This window comes from Saccopteryx leptura, chromosome X (genome assembly GCF_036850995.1).
Source record: "Saccopteryx leptura isolate mSacLep1 chromosome X, mSacLep1_pri_phased_curated, whole genome shotgun sequence".
NCBI lineage: Eukaryota > Metazoa > Chordata > Mammalia > Chiroptera > Emballonuridae > Saccopteryx > Saccopteryx leptura.
This window is the reverse complement of record NC_089516.1, coordinates 77,379,912-77,399,439: the sequence shown is the minus strand read 5'-3', so window position 1 is coordinate 77,399,439 and position 19,528 is coordinate 77,379,912. Positions and strand designations below refer to the sequence as shown.

Genomic DNA, 19,528 nt, shown 5'->3' with positions numbered 1-19,528 from the left:
GGAAATACAGTATGTACACCAGGACAGAGACTAAGAGGGCTGCCCTCCTTGTCCAGGGCCAAGCGCTTTCACAAGTAACATGCACACCCATTCACCCAGCCACCCGCGTGCCTGCTTTCTCTCTCGCATCTGCAGCCTCTCCTCATTCCTGGCATTTCCCCCTCAATCTGTCTACATGTACTAGGATTTCCTGTTCCAAAAATAATGAACCGTTCCCGTGACTCTGTCCTCCTCTAGCTGATGTCCGGTTTCCCCGCTGCTCTCGTCAACCTTTCCACAATCACGTCGGTGCTTGCTGCTGCCACTGCCTTACCTCCCATTCATTTCTAGACCACCATGGCTTCTCCCCTCACATTTCTACCACAGCTTCTCTCGCTAAGTTTATTAATTCCTTCCTAATAGTCAGGGCCACAGGATGTTTATTTTTGGTTTTTGTCACTAGGTATTTGACAATGTTGATTATTCCCTTTCTCATAAGACTATATTCTCCTTTGGCGTCTAGGACACTGTGCTCTCCTGTTCTCCTGCAGGTCTTTGGCGGTCCCCTCTTAGCTTCCATTGAAGGCTCTGTCCTCCCTGTAGATATCAGGGCTCCTGGGAGTCCCCACTCCAGCCCACGGTAGTCGTTGCTTTGAGTACTCACTGTTTGACTCCGTATGCTCTCATGATTTCAACTCGTCATGAATGTGGTGACAGCCCACTGTCATATCTCCCGGGAGTGTTGGCCCTCATGCTAAATTCCTTGCCAGCTGTCTCTCCCAAGGGCCCTTGAACTGCAGATACACAGAGCTGAGCTCACCATCTTTATTCTCAGAACTGCTCATCCCGTGTTCCCTGCCTGCTTGAATAGCACTGACATCCTTTCCACAACAGCTTCCTCCCCTCCCTGGCATCTCATGAGCTCTAGGTCCTGGCAGTAGACTTCCTAGAAGTTGTTCCAATCTGCTTTTCCTCTGGGTCCCTATTTTCCCTGCTCTCGTTTTGGAATTTGTCACCTCTGCCTTCTAAATTTCACTTAGATGTGGAATCTAATGACCAAAATAAACTAACCAATAAAATAGAAATAGACTCGTAGATACGGAGTACAGACTGACAGCTGTCAGAGAGGAGGGGCTTGGGAGTTGGGTGAAAAAGATGAAGGAATTAAGCAAAAAAAACCCCAACTCATACGCAGAGACAACAGTGTATGATTACAGGGCGGAAAGGGGGTAGGCAACATAGAAGATGTTATAGGGGGATAAATGGTGATGTAAGGAGACTTGATTGGGGGCAGTAAACACACAATATAATCTACAGATAATATATTATAGACTGTACACATGAATCCTATATAAATTTGTTACCCAATGTAACCCCAATAAATTCAATTAAAAACCAAAAATAAAATAAATAAATGGTTGCCATGCTTTTCATTTTGTCTCCTTCAAAATTGATCCTTCACACATCTGTCAGAGCCATCAGTTTTAAATGTACATCTGGTTTGTATTTTAAATTTGGGGGGGCCCTGGCCAGTTGGCTCAGTGGTAGAGCATTGACCTGGTGTGTTTATGTCCCAGGTTCAATTCCTGGTCAGGGCACACAGGAGAAGTGACCATCTGCTTCTCTATCTCTCCCCCTTCACTTTCTCTCTCTTTCTCTCTTTCTTTTTTTCTCTCCCCTTCCTCCTGTAGCCATGGCTCAATTGATTTGATCATATTGGCCCTGGGTGCCCGAGGATGGCTTTCTGGAGCCTCTACCTCAGGTCCAAAAATGTAGCTCCATTGCGAGCATGGCCCCAGATGGGGGTCACCAGGTGGATCCTGGTCAGGGTGCTTGTGGGAGTCTGTCTTCCCTCCTCTCACTTGAAAAAGAAGAAAAATATTTTTTGAAGCATAAAAAGAATAATGAGACTCAAGAGAAGAAAGAACCTGTATAGGTCTAGATAAATTTTGTGGCAGTAGTATTAGAAAGTTGAGGGAATTCACTTTTCATAGCTTTTTATGATTTCTGTGAGATTTAAGACAATTATGTTCTCATAGTTCAGGAGATGAGTAGTGCTGTGGTAGAGGGGTACTGATTATATCTCAATCTTAAAAGAATTACAGATCACACTTATAGGAAACAATAGAAGTACTTATATTATTTTGTAGTCCTTAAGAGACCTTTCGGTTATGTTCATGTTTTCAGTTATAATCATTTGATAATTATAACAACATTAGATACATATTTTAGAGGCTCCTCTCTCTTTAATGCTAAAGCACATTTTCTATCCTTGACAGCAACAAAGGGAATTAAAAGGAATATGAAGAACATAGTTTTTGAGACACCATAAATAAGCCCAGGTACAAGTGATATGATGGTAGGAGAGTCCTGGTTATGAAAAGAATTTCTGTTTTGAGACCTTGCTCTAGGCATTTCCTCTGTGGGCTGTCAACCTGTCATTACCAGTCGGAATCTAAGCATGACAGTCACAGGTCAAATTCCAAATGGGGTTTTACCGTTTGGCAAGTATTTCTTCAATGAGAGGATTTAGTTTCCTCAGAGTAAAGATTAGATTGAGATTTAATATGGAAACTTTTGGTTCTGTAGAGAAGCATTGACCTCATGGTTCTTTAAAGTCTTATAAATAGAAAGCCATCTAGCATATCATTAATGCCTAGGAAAGCATACTTTAGATCAGTAAACATAATTTAGTAACAATTTCCCACTTCACTCTAACATTTCTCGTTTTACTAATAGAGTCCTTAATTTAATTCGAAGCCATTCATTTTGAAACATTTTGGTATATGTTGGCCTGTACTTTGGTGTATATGTTGACATATACAGTGTGTCCGTAAAGTCATGGTGCACTTTTGACCGGTCACAGGAAAGCAACAAAAGAGGATAGAAATGTGAAATCTGCACCAAATAAAAGGAAAACTCTCCCAGTTTCATACCTATTCAGTGCAGTTCGATGTGGGCTCACGCACAGATTTTTTAGGGCTCCTTAGGTAGCTATCCCATATAGCCTCTACAGACTCGTCACTGACTGATGGCCTACCAGAATGGGGTTTCTCCACCAAACTGCCGGTTTCCTTCAACTGCTTATCCCACCGAGTAATGTCATTTCTATGTGGTGATGCTTCGTTATAAACGCACCGATATTCACGTTGCACTTTGGTCACGGATTTGAATTTAGCGAGCCACAGAACACACTGAACTTTCCTCTGTACCATCCACATCTCGACTGGCATGGCCGTGGGGTGCTCTGCTGTATTCACGGTGTTACATCATCATCTGCACATGCGCACATGCTGTCACATCATCCTACAGAAACTGGGAGGGTTTTCCTTTTATTTGGTGCAGATTTCACATTTCTATCCTCTATGCCACCGCCTGGTCAGGCGAGTAACTGCTCTTTTTAGTCATTGTGGGTAATCAAAATGGATTTAATATAATCTGATTTCAAACACTGAAGTGCACATAATTTAGAAGTAATAAGTCATAATTGTATCCTTTGAAAGTAAGTGAAGAATTTAATATTAAGGATATTTGAAATATCTATTAATTATATGAATTCACTCTATGATATAAATAATGCAGATATCAGATGTTAGGACATGTGCATGGTATGTGTATCAAATTCTGTTCTAAAGTTTTTATAAACTGAAAAATGACACTCAGTTTGTATGTTTAACTATAATGATAGAAGAAATGAAAACGAGACCTACCAACTATATCTTATCTTTTATTTCTGCTTTGTAGATATCCATTTTGACAGTGCCGGCAGAGGAACCAGGAGCTTGTGCTGTTCGGGTCATTGAGTTATGTTCTTCAACGATGACATGCATGAAGGGCACATGTAAGCACAGTGGAGTCTGGTTCTTTGATTAGTGTTTGTTTTGGAAGTACAGAGGGTGATTATTATTACAGTTGTCAGGGTTGTGTTTATAGTTTTGTCATATATATATATATATATATATATATGTATATTATTCACTGTATTTGTTCACACAGTGTATGGTCATACAATAAGTCATTTCATACCTTCTGCTTGCTCCTAAACCTGTCTGTCCATGGCCAAATCTCCACAGGCCCTGTTGTTAAGGTCTCCAGTGAAAGAATTTCTATGACTTTTCATTTCTTTTCTGTAATTTCCCTTAAGTTTATTCGAAACATCATTTCAAAAGAATTATTTTCTTTGCTGCTAGTTTTCATGTTTACTTTTTTCCTTAGAATTCTTTTTTTTCTTTTTTGTATTTTTCTGAAACTGGAAATGGGGAGGCAGTCAGACAGACTCCCGCATGCGCCCGACTGGGATCCACCCGGCACGCCCACCAGGGGGCGATGCTATGCCCATCCCGGGCGTCGCTCTGTTGCGACCAGAGCCATTCTAGCACCTGAGGCAGAGGCCACAGAGCCATCCTCAGCACCTGGGCCAACTTTGCTCCAATGGAGGCTTGGCTGCGGGAGGGGAAGAGAGAGACAGAGAGGAAGGAGAGGGGGAGGGGTGGAGAAGCAGATGGGTGCCTGTCCTGTGTGCCCTGGCCGGGAATCGAACCCGGGACTTCCACACGCCAGGCCGACGCTCTACCACTGAGCCAAACGGCCAGGGCCAGAATTCTTAATCTTATCATTGAACTTCTACAGGTATAGAAATCCTCAGTTCATTTCTCTTTAATGAGACTAATGTTAGATAGTGCTGTATCTGTTCTTTTTCCTGTATGTATCCAAATTTGTCTCCGGCACTGGTAGATATTATGCCTTCTGCAACTTATTTCTTAAAGATGTTTCAGTAAGTAGAAATCAGCAAGTATACGTTTGACATCACCGTGCCTAGACCTACCTAGAGTATGTATTTAGAGCGGTTATGAAGAAACAAAGGCTGACATATCTGATTTGAGGTGTTCATAATCTTACTGCACACCTCATGGGACAAGACATCACTAAGTGAGCATACTGTCCATTTCAGGATAAAGATGAATGTGAACTAGGCCTGGCCTTAGAGAACTCACCATCTAGTGGGATACATAAGACAAACACAAAAGGAATTCTAAAAGACAGAGTCTGAAAGTACCACAGATAGTATCTAGAAATTCTGAAGAGGGAAGTATAGCACTATCACTAGCTAGAATTATTAATTTTGTAAAATCAGATTACCATAAGTTTTACTCTAACTGCTGTAAGAATTATGAGACGCAGACGACTAATCTGCTTTGGTTCTAGGCAAGGAAAACTTGACTATGTTTTCAGGTGTAGAGCTACTGTTTATATAAAGATGGCCCCAACTGTTGCCAACCATAAGGGGGAGCTTGACGCCAGCAGGGAAGGTGAGGAAACCTCGTCTGGTGTGGCTGGAACACTGGATTTCCATTTGCAAAGGAGCTCAGAAAAGGTTTTTCTTTTTTTATGGAAATTGGAGATATAGGTAAATCTTTGCCTTGACAGTTGCCATTGTTTTCTTCTATTACTTTAACCAGTTTTTCACATTCTTTTATCTGCGTTAGTGACTTAGCTATAAAATAGAATGTCATTTGGTTTTCTAAAATATATTTATTTTATATTTGCAGTGGTTGTTTTGTGTACAGTATACACACACACACACACACACACACACACACACACATTTTACCATGGAATAGAGACAGAGGGACAGACAGACAGGAAGGGAGAGAGATAAGAAGCATCAACTCATGGTTGCAGCACCTTAGTTGTTCATTGATTGCTTGCTTATATGTTCCTTGACTAGGGGGCACCAGCTGAGCCAGTGACCCCTTGCTCAAGCCAGCGACCTTGGACTCAAGCCAGGGACCTTAGGCTCAAGCCAGTGACATTTGGGCTCATGTCTATGATCCCATGCTCAAGCTGGTGACCTTAGGGTTTCTAACCTGGGTCCCCAGTGTCCACAGCTGATGGTCTATCCACTGTACCACTTCCTGGTGAGGCTCCTACAATTCTTAAAATATTCCTATATGGGAGATATTCTTAAATCTATTTTATACAGTCGTAAACTAAAGCTTAGGATTTTTAATTGCATTGCCTAAGATTGCACTCTTTGGTAAGTGGCAGAGCAGGGATCCAAACATGGTGTTTTCTCAGTCAGCTTGCTAGTATGCTGATGGTGAAAATTCAAAACCAAACCAAACCAAACAAAACACTGCCTTCACAGACTTTTCTTTGTGTATAAATCATAAACTCCTTGCCAACCCTTAAACAATGGGCTTTTTGCTATCATACTATATAGAAAACAATTTCTTACATTCTGTGACAACCATTCAGCTCATATTTATTGAGCTCCTACTAAATGTTGTGCGTCAGTGGATTCTAATGAATTAGTGCTGTTATACAGATTCAGTGTTCATAAAGCATTTAACACAATATCTGGCAAAGAATAAGCATATAATGGCAGCTGCTATTAATAATAAGAATACCATGGCTAATATATACTAGGTTATTGACATTCCATATAGCAAAATATTATTATTTTTTATTTTTACTAAAGTGAGAATTGTAAGGCAGAGAGAGACAGACTACCACGTGCACCTGACCAGGATCCACCTGGCGTGCCCCCCAGGGGGCGAGGCTTTGCCCATCTGGGGTGTTGGTCCATTGCAACCAGAGCCATTCTAGTGCCTGAGGCGGAGGCCATGGAACCATCCTCAGCACCCTGGCCAACTTTGCTGCAATGGAGCCTTGGCTGCGGGAGGGGAAGAGAGAGACAGAGAGGAAGGAGAGGGGGAGGGTAGAGAAGCAGATGGGCGCTTCTCCTGTGTGCCCTGGCTGGGAATTGAACCTGGGACTTCCACATGCTGGGCTGATGCTTTACTGCTGAGCCAACCGGCCAGGGCCCATATAGCAAAATATTCTTTTTAATACGACTCTGTTTTATCTCACCTTCATGTCTGGCACATACTGTTCCTTTGAACTAAAACTGCCTTGCAAACGAGTTAAATGTGTCTTCATTCTTCCGATCCTGGTACAAGTGTTACTGCTTTTCCGTGCCTTTTCTGGCCTCAGTCATGCACATAGGTTTCTGCTTCTCTACTGAGCTAGAGCCTGAGCCTTGACCCTAAAGGCAAAGGCAACAAAAGCAAAAATAAATAAGTTGGACTACATCAAATTATAGTGAAAGGAACCATCATCAAAAATGAGAAAAGGTAACTTTTTGAATAGGAGTAGGAAAATACTCGATTTAGACTTAATGTCTAAGTTGCAAATTGCTCCTGAAAGTCTGTGAATGGGAACAAAGCATGACCACCCGATAAGAGATGACTGTATTTCCTCACTTATAAGATGCACCCTTTTCCAAAAATTTTGGAATCTAAAAACTGGGTACATCTTGTACAGTGGTTGTAGGTTTTTTTGCTTGCATTTCCCGCTTTTTTTGTGCTTGTTTTTGTGCTCATTGTTGTCAACAATTTGACTCCAGCAAGAAGAGTGAAGAAACCAACTATAGGAGAAGTTTGTACCTGGGTGAAAAAGCCTGGGATAATATCAGGATTGAGATAGTTATCAAGTCATTTAAGAAGTGTGGCATTTCAAATGCCATAGATGGAGCTGAGGACGAGGCAATAGATGAAGACAGTGATTCATCATCAGACACAGATGAGGACAAGCTAGTGGATGGGAGTTTTGACAGTGATGAGGACTTGTGTGAATTTTATGATGAATAAAACTAGAGTTCAGTAACTTTATGTAATATTTTTTTTTTTTCAAATTTTGGGCCCCAAAATTAATGTGCATATTTTACATAAAGAAATACAATAGAGCCAAACTATATAAAGAACTCATACAACTCAAAAGCAAAAGCAAAAAAACAAAATCAATCTGATTAAAAAATAGACAGAGGCCCTGGCCGGTTGGCTCAGTGGTAGAGCGTCGGCCTGGCATACAGAAGTCCCGGGTTCGATTCCCGGCCAGGGCACACAGGAGAAGCGCCCATCTGCTTCTCCACCCCTCCCCCTCTCCTTCCTCTCTGTCTCTCTCTTCCCCTCCCGCAGCAAGGCTCCATTGGAGCAAAGATGGCCCGGGCACTGGGGATGGCTCCTTGGCCTCTGCCCCAGGTGCTAGAGTGGCTCTGGTCACAACAGAGCGACGCCCCGGAGGGGCAGAGCATCGCCCCCTGGTGGGCAGAGCGTGGCCCCCTGGTGGGCGTGTCAGGTGGATCCCGGTCGGGCGCATGTGGGAGTCTGTCTGACTGTCTCTCCCCGTTTCCAGCTTCAGAAAAATACAAAAAAAAAAAAAAATGGACAGAGTATCTATACAGACATTTCTCTAAAGAAGACATACAAATAACCAACAGGCACATAAAAGATGTTTAACATTCTTAAACATCAGGGAAATGCAAATCAAAACTTAATGAACTATCACCTCATGCCTGTCAGAATGGCTGTCATCAAGAAATCCAGAAACAAGTGTTGGTGAGAATGTGGAGGAAAGGGAACCCTTGTGCACTGTTTCTGGGGATGCAGATGGTGCAGCCACTGTGGCAAGCAGTCTAGAAGTTCCTCAAAAATTAAAAATAGAACAACCATATTATCCAGCAATTTTGCTTCTGAAAATTCATCTGAAGGAAACAAAACACACTAATTGCAAAAGATATATGCACCCTTATGTTTATTGCAGCCTTATTTACAATAGCTAAGATATGGTAACAAACTTAAGAGTCCACCAATGGATAAAGAAAATGTCATACATATATACATGCAATGGAATACTACTCAGCCATGACAAAGAATAAAATCTTGTTTGCAATAACAGGGATGGACCTGCAGGTGTTGTGCTAAGTGAAATTAGCCAGACAGCCAATGCTGTCTATGTGGAATCTAAAAAACAAAACTAATGGACAAACAAAACAGAATCACACTTGTAGATACTGAGAACAGATTGGTGGTTGGCATAGGGGAGGAGGCTCTTTGGGGGATGGTTGATTCAGGTGAAGGGTTTCAAGTGGTACAAAGTTCCAGTAAGTCATGGGGATGTAACTTACAGCATGGTCACTGTTGTCAATCTGTTAAGTCAATGTATCAACTTTGTGTGATGACAGAGGAAAACTGGACTGACATTGTGAGGATTGTTACACAGTGTATAGAAATGCCAGATCATGATATTGTGTACCTGAAACCAATATAATATTGTATGTCAATTACATTTCAGTAAAAAAAAAAAATGTAGAGTTGTAGCCCTGGCCGGTTGCTCACTGGTAGAGTGTTGGCCCAGCTTGTGTTATTCCGGGTTCGATTCCTGGTCAAGGCACATAGTATAAGTGACCACCTGCTTCTCCACCCCTCTCTCCCCCTTCTTTCTCTTTTTCTCTTTCTCTCTCTTTCCCTTTGCTGCAGCTATGGCTTGATGGATTCAAACGTGTCAGTCCCGTGCACTGAGAATGGCTCCATGGAGCCTCCACATCAGGCACTAGAAATAGCTCAGGTCCAAAAATGGCTCCAGATGGGCAGAGCATGAGCCACAGGTAGTGGTTGTCGGGTGGGTACAGGTCAGGGCAAATGTGGGAGTCTATCTCCCCTCCTCTCACATGGAAAAGATGAAAAATAAAAAAAAATTAAGCCTGACCAGGCGGTTGTGCAGTGGATAGAACGTTGGACTGGGACGTGGAGGACCCAGGTTCGAAACCCCAAGGTCACCGGCTTGAGTGCAGGCTCATCTAGTTTGAGCAAGGCTCACCAGCTTGGACCCAAGGTCACAGCTTTGACAAGGGGTCACTCAGTCTGCTGTAGCCCGTACTCCCCGATCAAGGCACCTATGAGAAAGCAGTCAATGAACAACTAAGGTGCCACAATGAAAAATTGATGCTTCTTGTCTCTCTCCCTTCCTGTCTTTCCCTATCTGTCCCTCTCTCTGTCTCCCTCTGTCTCTGTCACACACAAACAAATTTAAAATGTGGAGGTAATCTACATTTGTAAAGATCTCATACAAATCGAAAACCCTCAATGGTCCTGATTTTCATGCATGTGCAAAAAGACACCTGCCCTACATTCATGTTTGATATTGACTGTGACATTATTTTAAGTGAAATGGCTAAGATTTTTTTCTTCTCAAGATCTCTCCAATGCCAGCTTTCTCACTTCAGTTTTTCATAATAAAATGATCCCACTGATTTTGACTCTAAATCAGTTTATATACATAAAACTTGTGGTATATACAAATGGACTGGTTGTGGTCTTTTAGTTTCAGTCCTACAGCTTACACCCAGAACGTTGACTGAAGGAGACAATTTTGAATTCACTATTTATATTTTTGCCTTGTTCTGGAGAAATAAAGAAGTTTGTGTTTATTTTTAATTAAATCTTGTATGCTTTTTTCCATGATAGCATGCACTATTTATAACAGTGGTCCCCAACCTTTTTTGGGCCACTGACCGGTTTAATGTCAGAATATATTTTCACGGACCAGCCTTTAGGGTGGGACAAATAAATATCACGTGACCAAGACAAGCGTCAAGAGTGAGTCTTAGACGGATGTAACAGAGGGAATCTGGTCATTTTTTAAAAAAAAACATCATTCAGACTTAAATATAAATAAAACGGAAATAATGTAAGTTATTTATTCTTTCTCTGCAGACCAGTACCAAATGGCCCATGGACTGGTACCAGACCGCGGCCCGGGGGTAGGGGACCACTGATTTATAAAGTCCTAGATGATAGTTATAATACAGCTAATAATTGGTATTATATATATAATAAGATTTGAGAAATACATTGAGATAGAAAGTGACATTATTTTTTTCATATACTTGCTTTTATTAATTAAAGTTTGGCTTTCCCCCTCTACTTTTCTTATGCTTTGTGCCAGTTCACAGACTTTCAGGAATAATTTGTAATCTGGATATTAAAAGACCTTTATGGTGTATTTTTCTGCTGCTGCCCTAATTGGCAGTCACTGATTGTCACAACTAGTTATATGTTGTTCTGCTCTTGGTAATTAGCTTGCCTGTCTTCGGAAATAGAACTGGTATGATAATAGCCTTCCCATTCTCCTGTTCTTTTTACTCTGTTTTAAGTAAGAAAAGAAGAAAAGAAAGGCGAGAATGCCATGTGTTTATTTTATGCATCCGGAACCTATCTTCTGCTCATTTATTTTCTTATTTTGAATTCCCATTGTTATAGTCAGTTTTCTTAGCTTACAATATTACACAGTCATTCATTCTCTTTCGTTACTTACTTTTACTTCTAAATCGCTTCAGATTTTTGCATGTTTTCATAACCTTTTGAAGAAGGCATATCTTTAACCCAGTAGAACACATTTTTAAAAATTCACACAATTATTTCTTCACAGAAAAATTTCATTATTTCATAGTTCAAACATCAGAAACTGATAATGCTGAATATTGATGGAGTAAGAACCCACCTTTTGAGGGAAGAGTATATGGAATTTGACGTTACTCATATTTGAAAAATATTCTTCAGGAGGATTTGTCTGTATTAGGATTTTTATTTGTCTTTTTCTGAAGTGAGAAGCAGTGGGGGGAGACAGACAGACAGATTTCTGCATGCCCCTGACTGGGATCCACCTGGCAAGCCCACCAGTTGGCAATGCTCTGCCCATCTGGGCCGTAGCTCTGTTGCAACTGGAGCCATTCTAGCACCTGAGGTGGAGGCCATGGAGCCATCCACACGCAGGGCCGACACTATCGCTGAGCCAACCGGCCAGAGCCTGTATTAGGATTCCTGAGAAATGATTTTTCTTCTTTCTATTCTGTCTGCATGTTCTTGTTTTTATAGATTAGCTATGTCATGGCTTTCTCATATTTATACTCTTATATGTATGCTTATTACAAATAACCATCCATGTAGCCATTTGTTTTATAGAAACCAAAAATTAAAATATAGTATTTAGGAAGAATGAATTCTAAATATTGTTTAAATTGGACATTTTTAATCATTAAGTAGTTTTTTATTGAGACTTATTTTCCCTTACAACAATTACTTAAGTAGACAAATACATCTAGACCTTCGTCACATTGTATAAATGACTGGCATATAGTCAGTATTACCAGCTGAGTGGAACCAAGTTCCTACACTTGCCCTAAAAATTGGGGTTATAATGATGAAATCATGAGCTCATCGTTCTCCCTGTTGGAAAAATCACTTGAAGATTAATGTTGGCAACCGCTGTAACTGATGCAGTTATACCTGAATAAATCAAACCGAATTAAAACATATACCAGTGAGACTTTGTACCCATTTCTCACAGGTAATAAAATGCAATTTATAGAGAGTAACTGATGTGAAACCGATGATTTAGAGTTCAGTTTTTTAACAATGAAACACATTGTAAAGATACATTATTCATTAACAAATTAGCTTGTTTGTTAGACATTCTTATTACAAAATGATGGCTTTTAGAGAAAAGATGGAAATTCTTTCGTAAAAATTGAAGTCTTTATTTTTAAATACTGGGCTTTGTTAATGTCTAAATCTTGTCTTCATTAGCTATAGCAATCTAAATGTAGAGATTAATATTTTCCTTTTAAAGATATTACTGATTCCAAAGTTATTTCACTTCACTTAAATATGAGAAGATGAGGTAATTAAAATTTTATAGGTACTCCATTCTTTTTTATTTATGGTATTTTTCTGAAGTTGGAAACAGGGAGGCAGTCAGACAAACTCCTGCATGCGCCCGACCGGGATCCACCCGGCATGCCCACCAGGGGCGATGCTCTGCCTATCTGGGGCATCGCTCTGTTGCAACCAGAGCCATTCTAGCGCCTGAGGCAGAGGCCATGGAGCCATCCTCAGTGCCCGGGCCAACTTTGCTCCAATGGAGCCCCAGCTGCGGGAGGGGAAGAGAGAGACAGAGAGGAAGGAGAGGGGGAAGGGTGGAGAAGCAGATGGGTGCTTCTCCTGTGTGCCCTGGCCAGGAATCGAACCCAGGACTCCAGCACACCAGGCCAATGCTCTACCACTGAGCCAACCGGCCAGGGCCGGTACTCCATTCTTATCTAGTAAAGATTTTGTTATACTTTTCGAGTACATGCTGAGTACTCACTTGCTGCCTAATTCTGATACTCACTTTTTCTTTATCTCTGTTCAGTGTCTGCTGATCAAATTCATCCATTCTTGAATCAGCACCAGCTGTTACTTTCTTCCCATTGAGAGCAGGATGGAAATGTGTGACATTTTACAGTGTCATTCAGGGTTGGCTAATGCTGTGGTACTGCATATTAAATGTTATTCAGTGACTGTATTGCGTTCAGTGGTGTATACTACTTAAATTCATGTTTGTACTATATAAAGAAAACCTTATGTTAATGTTCTAGTCATTGCATAGTAAGATAAAATATATAATTTAATATATTTCAGTGTTTCATCTCACCAGACAGTGGTGCAATGGATAGAGCATTGACCAGTGCTTGTTTGATATCTTCATTTTTTAATTTTTTGCCCTTCAAAAAATTTTGTAAGGACAAAAACAAGTGATAGTCGGAGGGTGCTAAGTCCAGGGAATATGGTGGATGCGACAGACATGCTTCTGTAGCATTTCTTCCTTGTTGAAATTCATAAAAATTACAGTGGCGTAAATGAACTTTATCAGTAGCCATGGGGTACACTATCGCTTCACACATCAGACTAACGTGAATCAACTTTGTTTTAGTTAATTTGCTACGTCAATATGTATACATTAAGTGATACAAATAGAGAGGCACACATGCGCCAAATAAACATGTGCTTATGTGTCAAAACTTGTTGTGATAGAAACAGACAGAACTTTCTGGTAGACCTTAAATATTTCAGTGTTTCAACAATTATAATTTTTCTTTTCACAAATCACAGATTTTACATTTCTTTTTTTATCCTATGCTGTGCAGATGCTACACTGTAGTCTTAAGTATGTGGCCAAGAATATCCCTAAGATATTAAAATACTTGAAGTTCACTTTCACTTTTTAGTCTCTTTAATGACTTTTCCTGGATGTCACATTGCCTTAGATTTGGCTTGATTTAGAATATTTAAGTCCATACGTGTGGAACTGAGGTTTACCTGCATGTGGATGCTGTATACAAAAGGCACTCGCAAGGTAACTAAGTACAGTAGTTGAATTCACAAGATACATTCTAAGGACACACTGTGTGGGGTCGTTCAGCAGGGCCTGGGTTGAAATCCCCACTCTTTTACGTACTTGCTGATTGAGCTTAGGCACGTTGCTCAGTCTCTCTGTGCCTCACCTTCCCTATCAATAAAATAGGAATAAGGATAATACCTATATCAGGATCATTATCAGGATCCAATTCATGTAAACTATGTATGGCATTTATAAGTGTTCAATCAATGTTTTCACTGTAAAATAATCGCTAGATTCACAGAAGGCTCTAGGAGCCATGGAGGTGTGTGGATACCCTTGGGGACATGTCCTGGTGAACCAAGGCAATGGTTGTCCCTCATTTATTCCAGAATAATGTCCTCCTCCAAAGACACACTTCTTTCTGATCAGCAGACAGACCCGAAATGCCTAGCAGAGATGCCTTCTCAGAAAACCGGAAATGTCATGTGTTCATTATAAAAATATTTTAGTTGATTTGTTAAATGAGTTCTTATTACAGTGGAATTGAGGTTGACTAGGAAAGGTTTGAAAGCCAGGTAGAAATACCCATTAGCGGGTAGACACAGGTCAATGAGATATTTATTAGCACCTCATAGTGGGCTGTAGTCTCTCCAAATATATTCTTCAGATGGCTGAAATATATTCTTTTAGGATTGAAATTTTTAGGTTTTTAAAAAATAATTATCTTTATAGCATAACTCACCAGTTTCCTTGCCATTCTCTACTGAATATGTGAAATCTATTAAACTTTTTCTTATCACTTAGGGATATCGTGAACATTCTTTGTCATATATCATTGTAACCGAATGCAGTCCTCAAGGCCTCCCACGTGCTTAGGAGGATTTGTCCCTGTGCCGAATGGCCCTGGCCTGGCAGGCTTGTATCATTTCCTGCATCTCCATTCTTGGTGCTCCTCCAGCTGTTTTTCGGCAGCTGTCAAGTGCTCTTTTTGGCCACACTTTGCGCTGACCTTCTTCCCCTGTGTTTGCTGTTTATTATCTGCAGCCGGCCAGAAACACACTAGCCACACTGGGTGAAATTGCATGTAATATTAACATAACCAAGTTTGGGCTTGTCGTTGTGTTAGTCTATGTATATTATCACATCTACTCTTAAGTGCTGAAAAGCCTTTTTTTTAGGCAATTTGGGGAGTCCACTTCCTGGTTCTTGATTGTATGTAAAAAACCTCTGAATAAGCAAGATGTTACTGTAATTGCAATATAAACAGAAGTCATATTGATGAAGTTGGTGTTTTGACATACTTCTAGCAATTACATTGTTGTCCATAAATATAGGACTTTTCTAAGCAACCCTAAGTTAGCCTAGTTATTATTCTTTTGTGAAAATAGTAATGTTATAGCCTGACTGGTGTTGGCCCTATGGACTGAGTGTTGCCTAGGATGCTGAGGTCCCAGGTTCAAAACCCCGAGGTCACCAGCTATAGCGCAGGTTCCTCGGCTTGAGTGCGGAGTTGTCGGCTTGGCTGGAGCCCCCCACCCCACCCCGTCAAGGCAATCAGGCAATCAATAAGATGCAATCAATGATCAACTAAAGTGAAGCAACTACAAGTTGATGCCTCTCATCTGTCTCTCTCCTCCTTTTCTCTCTCTCCCTTCCTGTTTCTCTTTCTCAAAAAAAGTAATATTATATGTTATTTAAATCTATAAATCAAGTTAAGTTCCCCTCCCCTTGGCTTATGTAATTCAAGTTTTTGAAATTTTTAAATTTTTGAAATTTATTATGTTTTCCAAAGCTGAACAAGGCCTGTTTTTCACACATAGTTCCTCTTTCAGAACATACCTGATGTCTGTACTTTCTACTCATCTTTTCTTACATCCTAAACGAATCTAATATAGGATTTATTTTCTTTTAAAATCACTTATAAACAAGTGAAGCATTATCTCTGCAGCCATTCTATAATATTTCTCATTGAGGTTCACACACTTTAAGGTACTTATTCATTACTAGGCAGTTTGAAATTGTTTTTATTTCTTCTAAATAATAATGTATCAGTAACAACTGTTTTATTCTGACATTTGATGTTACAGGATGTTATTTTGTGATACAACTATATATTTGTGAATATATAATATGAGTATATATACACATATGTATAAAATAATGAATAATCAAGAATTTTATGTAGGTGCTGGTTATATAATCTTTTAACTTTTATATCCTATAACGAAAATGTTACATACCTTTCATAAAAATGAGTTTAGATAATGATTTAAAACAAACATTGGTGCCTGTTTTGTTTTGTTTTTGAAAATCTGGTGATATAAATTATTCATTAGTAGTATCACGATGCACGAATTTGATTTTACAAGTAAAATTATTTTTCCTCGTGCTATCAAGTTGACATTCAAAGGTGTTTTTCATTAAATTCTATTGAAAAAGTGCAAGATGACACTGGAGTTACTCTGGAATTATTCATGGGTTGATTTAAAAACCCACCCGTATCATCAAACTCAGTTCCTCACTCGATACCATAAAGAAAATGCGTTTCTGAACTTTTCTATCGTATTGACAAAATCATATATTCTAAGTCAGACTATATTCCGCAAGTTCCATTTATCCTTTATGCCTGTATAAAGGCAAGTTATGAGTCACATTAATCCCTACGTACATAAAATTATGTATGCCTAGTTAGGTTGCATAAGAAATGCATTTGCTGACTAGCCCATCATAAAGTTTCTTTAAATGCGTTTGGAACAATTTATGCCTTCTTTTGTGCAATAGACTGACTGCTGTGTGTGATCATCTCAGGAGCTTAAGGAATAGATTTCCTACTTTTTTCAGCAAGCATTTCCTTAAATTCTACATTCCCAGTTGTGATGCCATCAGCATTGAATGAACCATGGCCGATGAGTAAGGAGTTCAATTCATAAAACTTTAGAACTAGAACGGAATCTTGTAGGTAAACTCAGGCCACCCTTTTGTTTAATCATAAAGATGCTGAGGCCAGAGACATAAACTGATTTGACTGTGTAGATACAGAGAGCAAAAGTTACACGAGACCTGCATAACCATCGTCTACTATTTCACCCTGCTTCACTTTTAAATGTGCTCATTGCTGTACAAATTCTGAGTAGAAATCCCACTTCTCGTGTGTTTAAAACAACAACAACTTCTGAGAGGGCAGTAACTCTTTATATGGAAGAGCAGCATCCCAAACTTACTTTTAGAGAACTGAAAGTGTGTTATTTCTAGTTTGGACTGGTATCTAATCCTGAATGTCAGATGCCCTTTGGTTTGGTGGTGCTCACTGACTGGCGTTCCATCCACCGAAGTTTTTTCAAGTATTACCTGGTCATTCTTTTATTTTTTTTCCTTCTTCTCCAAATATGAAGAGGGAAGATAGAGGGACAGAGTCCCACATGCGCCCTGACTGGGATCCACCTGGCAACCCCCATTTGGGGCTGATGCCCTGTCCATCTAGGACCATGCTAACAACTGAGCTATTTTTAGCACCTGAGGTAGAAGCTCAATGCCCAGGGCCAGTGCGCTCGAACCAATCGAGTTATGGCTCTGAGAGGGGGAGAAAAACGGGGAGGGGAGGCGGAGGAGTGCATAAGCAGATGGGTGCTTCTCCTGTGTGCCCTGACTAGGAATCAAACCTGGGACATCCACACACCAGGCTGACGCTCTATTACTGAGCCAACCAGCCAGGGCCTTACCTGTACATTCTATGAATTAAAGCTTATTTTGCACCAAGATTTCCTTCTTTTTTCTTTCATTCTTTTTTATTTTTTTTTTGGAGAGAAAGAGAGAGGGGGACAGATAGGGACAGACAGGAAGGGAGAGATGAGAAGCATCATCTCATAGTTGTGGCACCTTAGTTGTTCATTGATTGCTTTTTCATACGTGCCTTGACCAGGGAGCTCTAGGTGAGCCAGTGACCTTGGGTTCAAGTCATCGACCTTTGGGATCAAGCCAGTGACCATGGGATCATGCCAGTAATCCCACGCTCAAGCTGGATGAGCCTATGCTCAAGTCAGCGATTTTGGGGTTTCAAACCTGGGTTCTCAGAGTCTCAGGTTGATGCTCTATCCACTTTGCCACCGCCTGGTCAGGCTGCCTCAAGGTGTTTTTTATGCCAACACAAATCTGTATGTTGCTGACAGATGAATTGTTATAACATTTTGCTATCTTTTAGCCCATTAAGCCTTGAAGCGGTTGCTAAGTAAATTGAAAGAAGCATAGTTTATAAACGCTAGAGTCAGGCTTTAAAATATATTCTTTTAGTCCGTTATAATTTCACATGATGCGAGTAGGTAACATTTCCACTTCTATTACATCTTCAAATCCTTAGTAATAGTTGTTAACTTTACTAATTTAGGGGCCACTTACCCCATCTGATCTAATTTGTGGTTATTTTTAGCATTTATTGAGCAAGTTAATCCTGTGGAGAAGTATTAAGTTCCAGAATGCAAAGAAGCATTTGATACAGAGTTAAGTTTTAGTGGAAATGTGACGTGTCTTGTAAGTTTGGTTTTTGGCCTACAAAATTTTTCTCATGTACTCTTTGAACACTTATAAGTTGACATAATACTGTTTTTCATCATAAGATTAAAATAATTGCCAAGAATTCATTTTTAACCCTATAAATATTGATACAGAATGGTAAAACTTTAACATCACTCTTTAAATGTATTCAGTTGAATTAAGTACCAGAGATATTTGATACCCACTATCATTCCATTTAAAGAATATATGGGAATAGAATTATATTTTTAATTTTTAAAATTTTTCTTGGTCAATAAGCTTTTGGATTAAACAATACAATTCTTATTTGAATAACAATTAAACTATTATAAATAGATTATAATTTTGCTAAAGGGCTATTAAACACATTTATTGAACTGCATTGCTTATAAAGTGAGAAGAGGCTAGGTTGAGCATCCGCACAGTGACCTTTAGTTACTGTGTCCTTGAGAAGCCTCGTGTCTTTGTACACATCCTGGTTTAGTGACTGCTGCCCCGCGTGATGGGCTGCACAGTGCGCAGGAAATTATCGCGGTTACCTAACATCGTCTTGTGACTAACAGCAGACCCTCTGGAGACGGACCTGGGGGCTTGATTTCCAGCTCTGAGTCCCAGCTCTCCCTTTTACTAAGTGCATGCCCTTGGGAAATCTGCTTACCTCCACCGCTCCTCTGTTCTTTCACCTGAAAAATGAGGGTAAAGGTTGGCTTTTGCGTAGTCTCTCAGGCTTAGAATAGTGCCTGACAAATGCCAATTCTAGATTGTGTTTTACATTCTTTTGAAAATTTTATGGGTAAATCTTAAAGTGTCTGTGAACCTATCTCAGGTAGAGGATTAGCCATTGGTACTTTCCTTCCCTCTGTCCTGGTTGATTAGATAATTTCCTACTTTCATATAAGAAAGTAGTGACGTTTTCCCCATGCGTTTGTTTGCATGCATGTTTGTAGGCACACATGTATGTTTAAGTGTGTGAGCACTTAATGCCTGCCTACAACAGGAAAGCTAATTATATTTAGCCATG

At 40.0% G+C, this 19,528-nt stretch overlaps 1 protein-coding gene across 1 annotated transcript in view; it reads left to right on the top strand.

Moving 5' to 3' along the window:
* Window positions 1-19,528, top strand: part of CHM (CHM Rab escort protein) — a 185,730-nt gene that overhangs the window by 146,514 nt on the left and 19,688 nt on the right. The window contains exon 12 of the mRNA XM_066356271.1: window positions 3,724-3,820. Coding sequence (XP_066212368.1) covers window positions 3,724-3,820 — 97 coding nt within the window. The remainder of the gene's footprint in view (window positions 1-3,723; window positions 3,821-19,528) is intronic.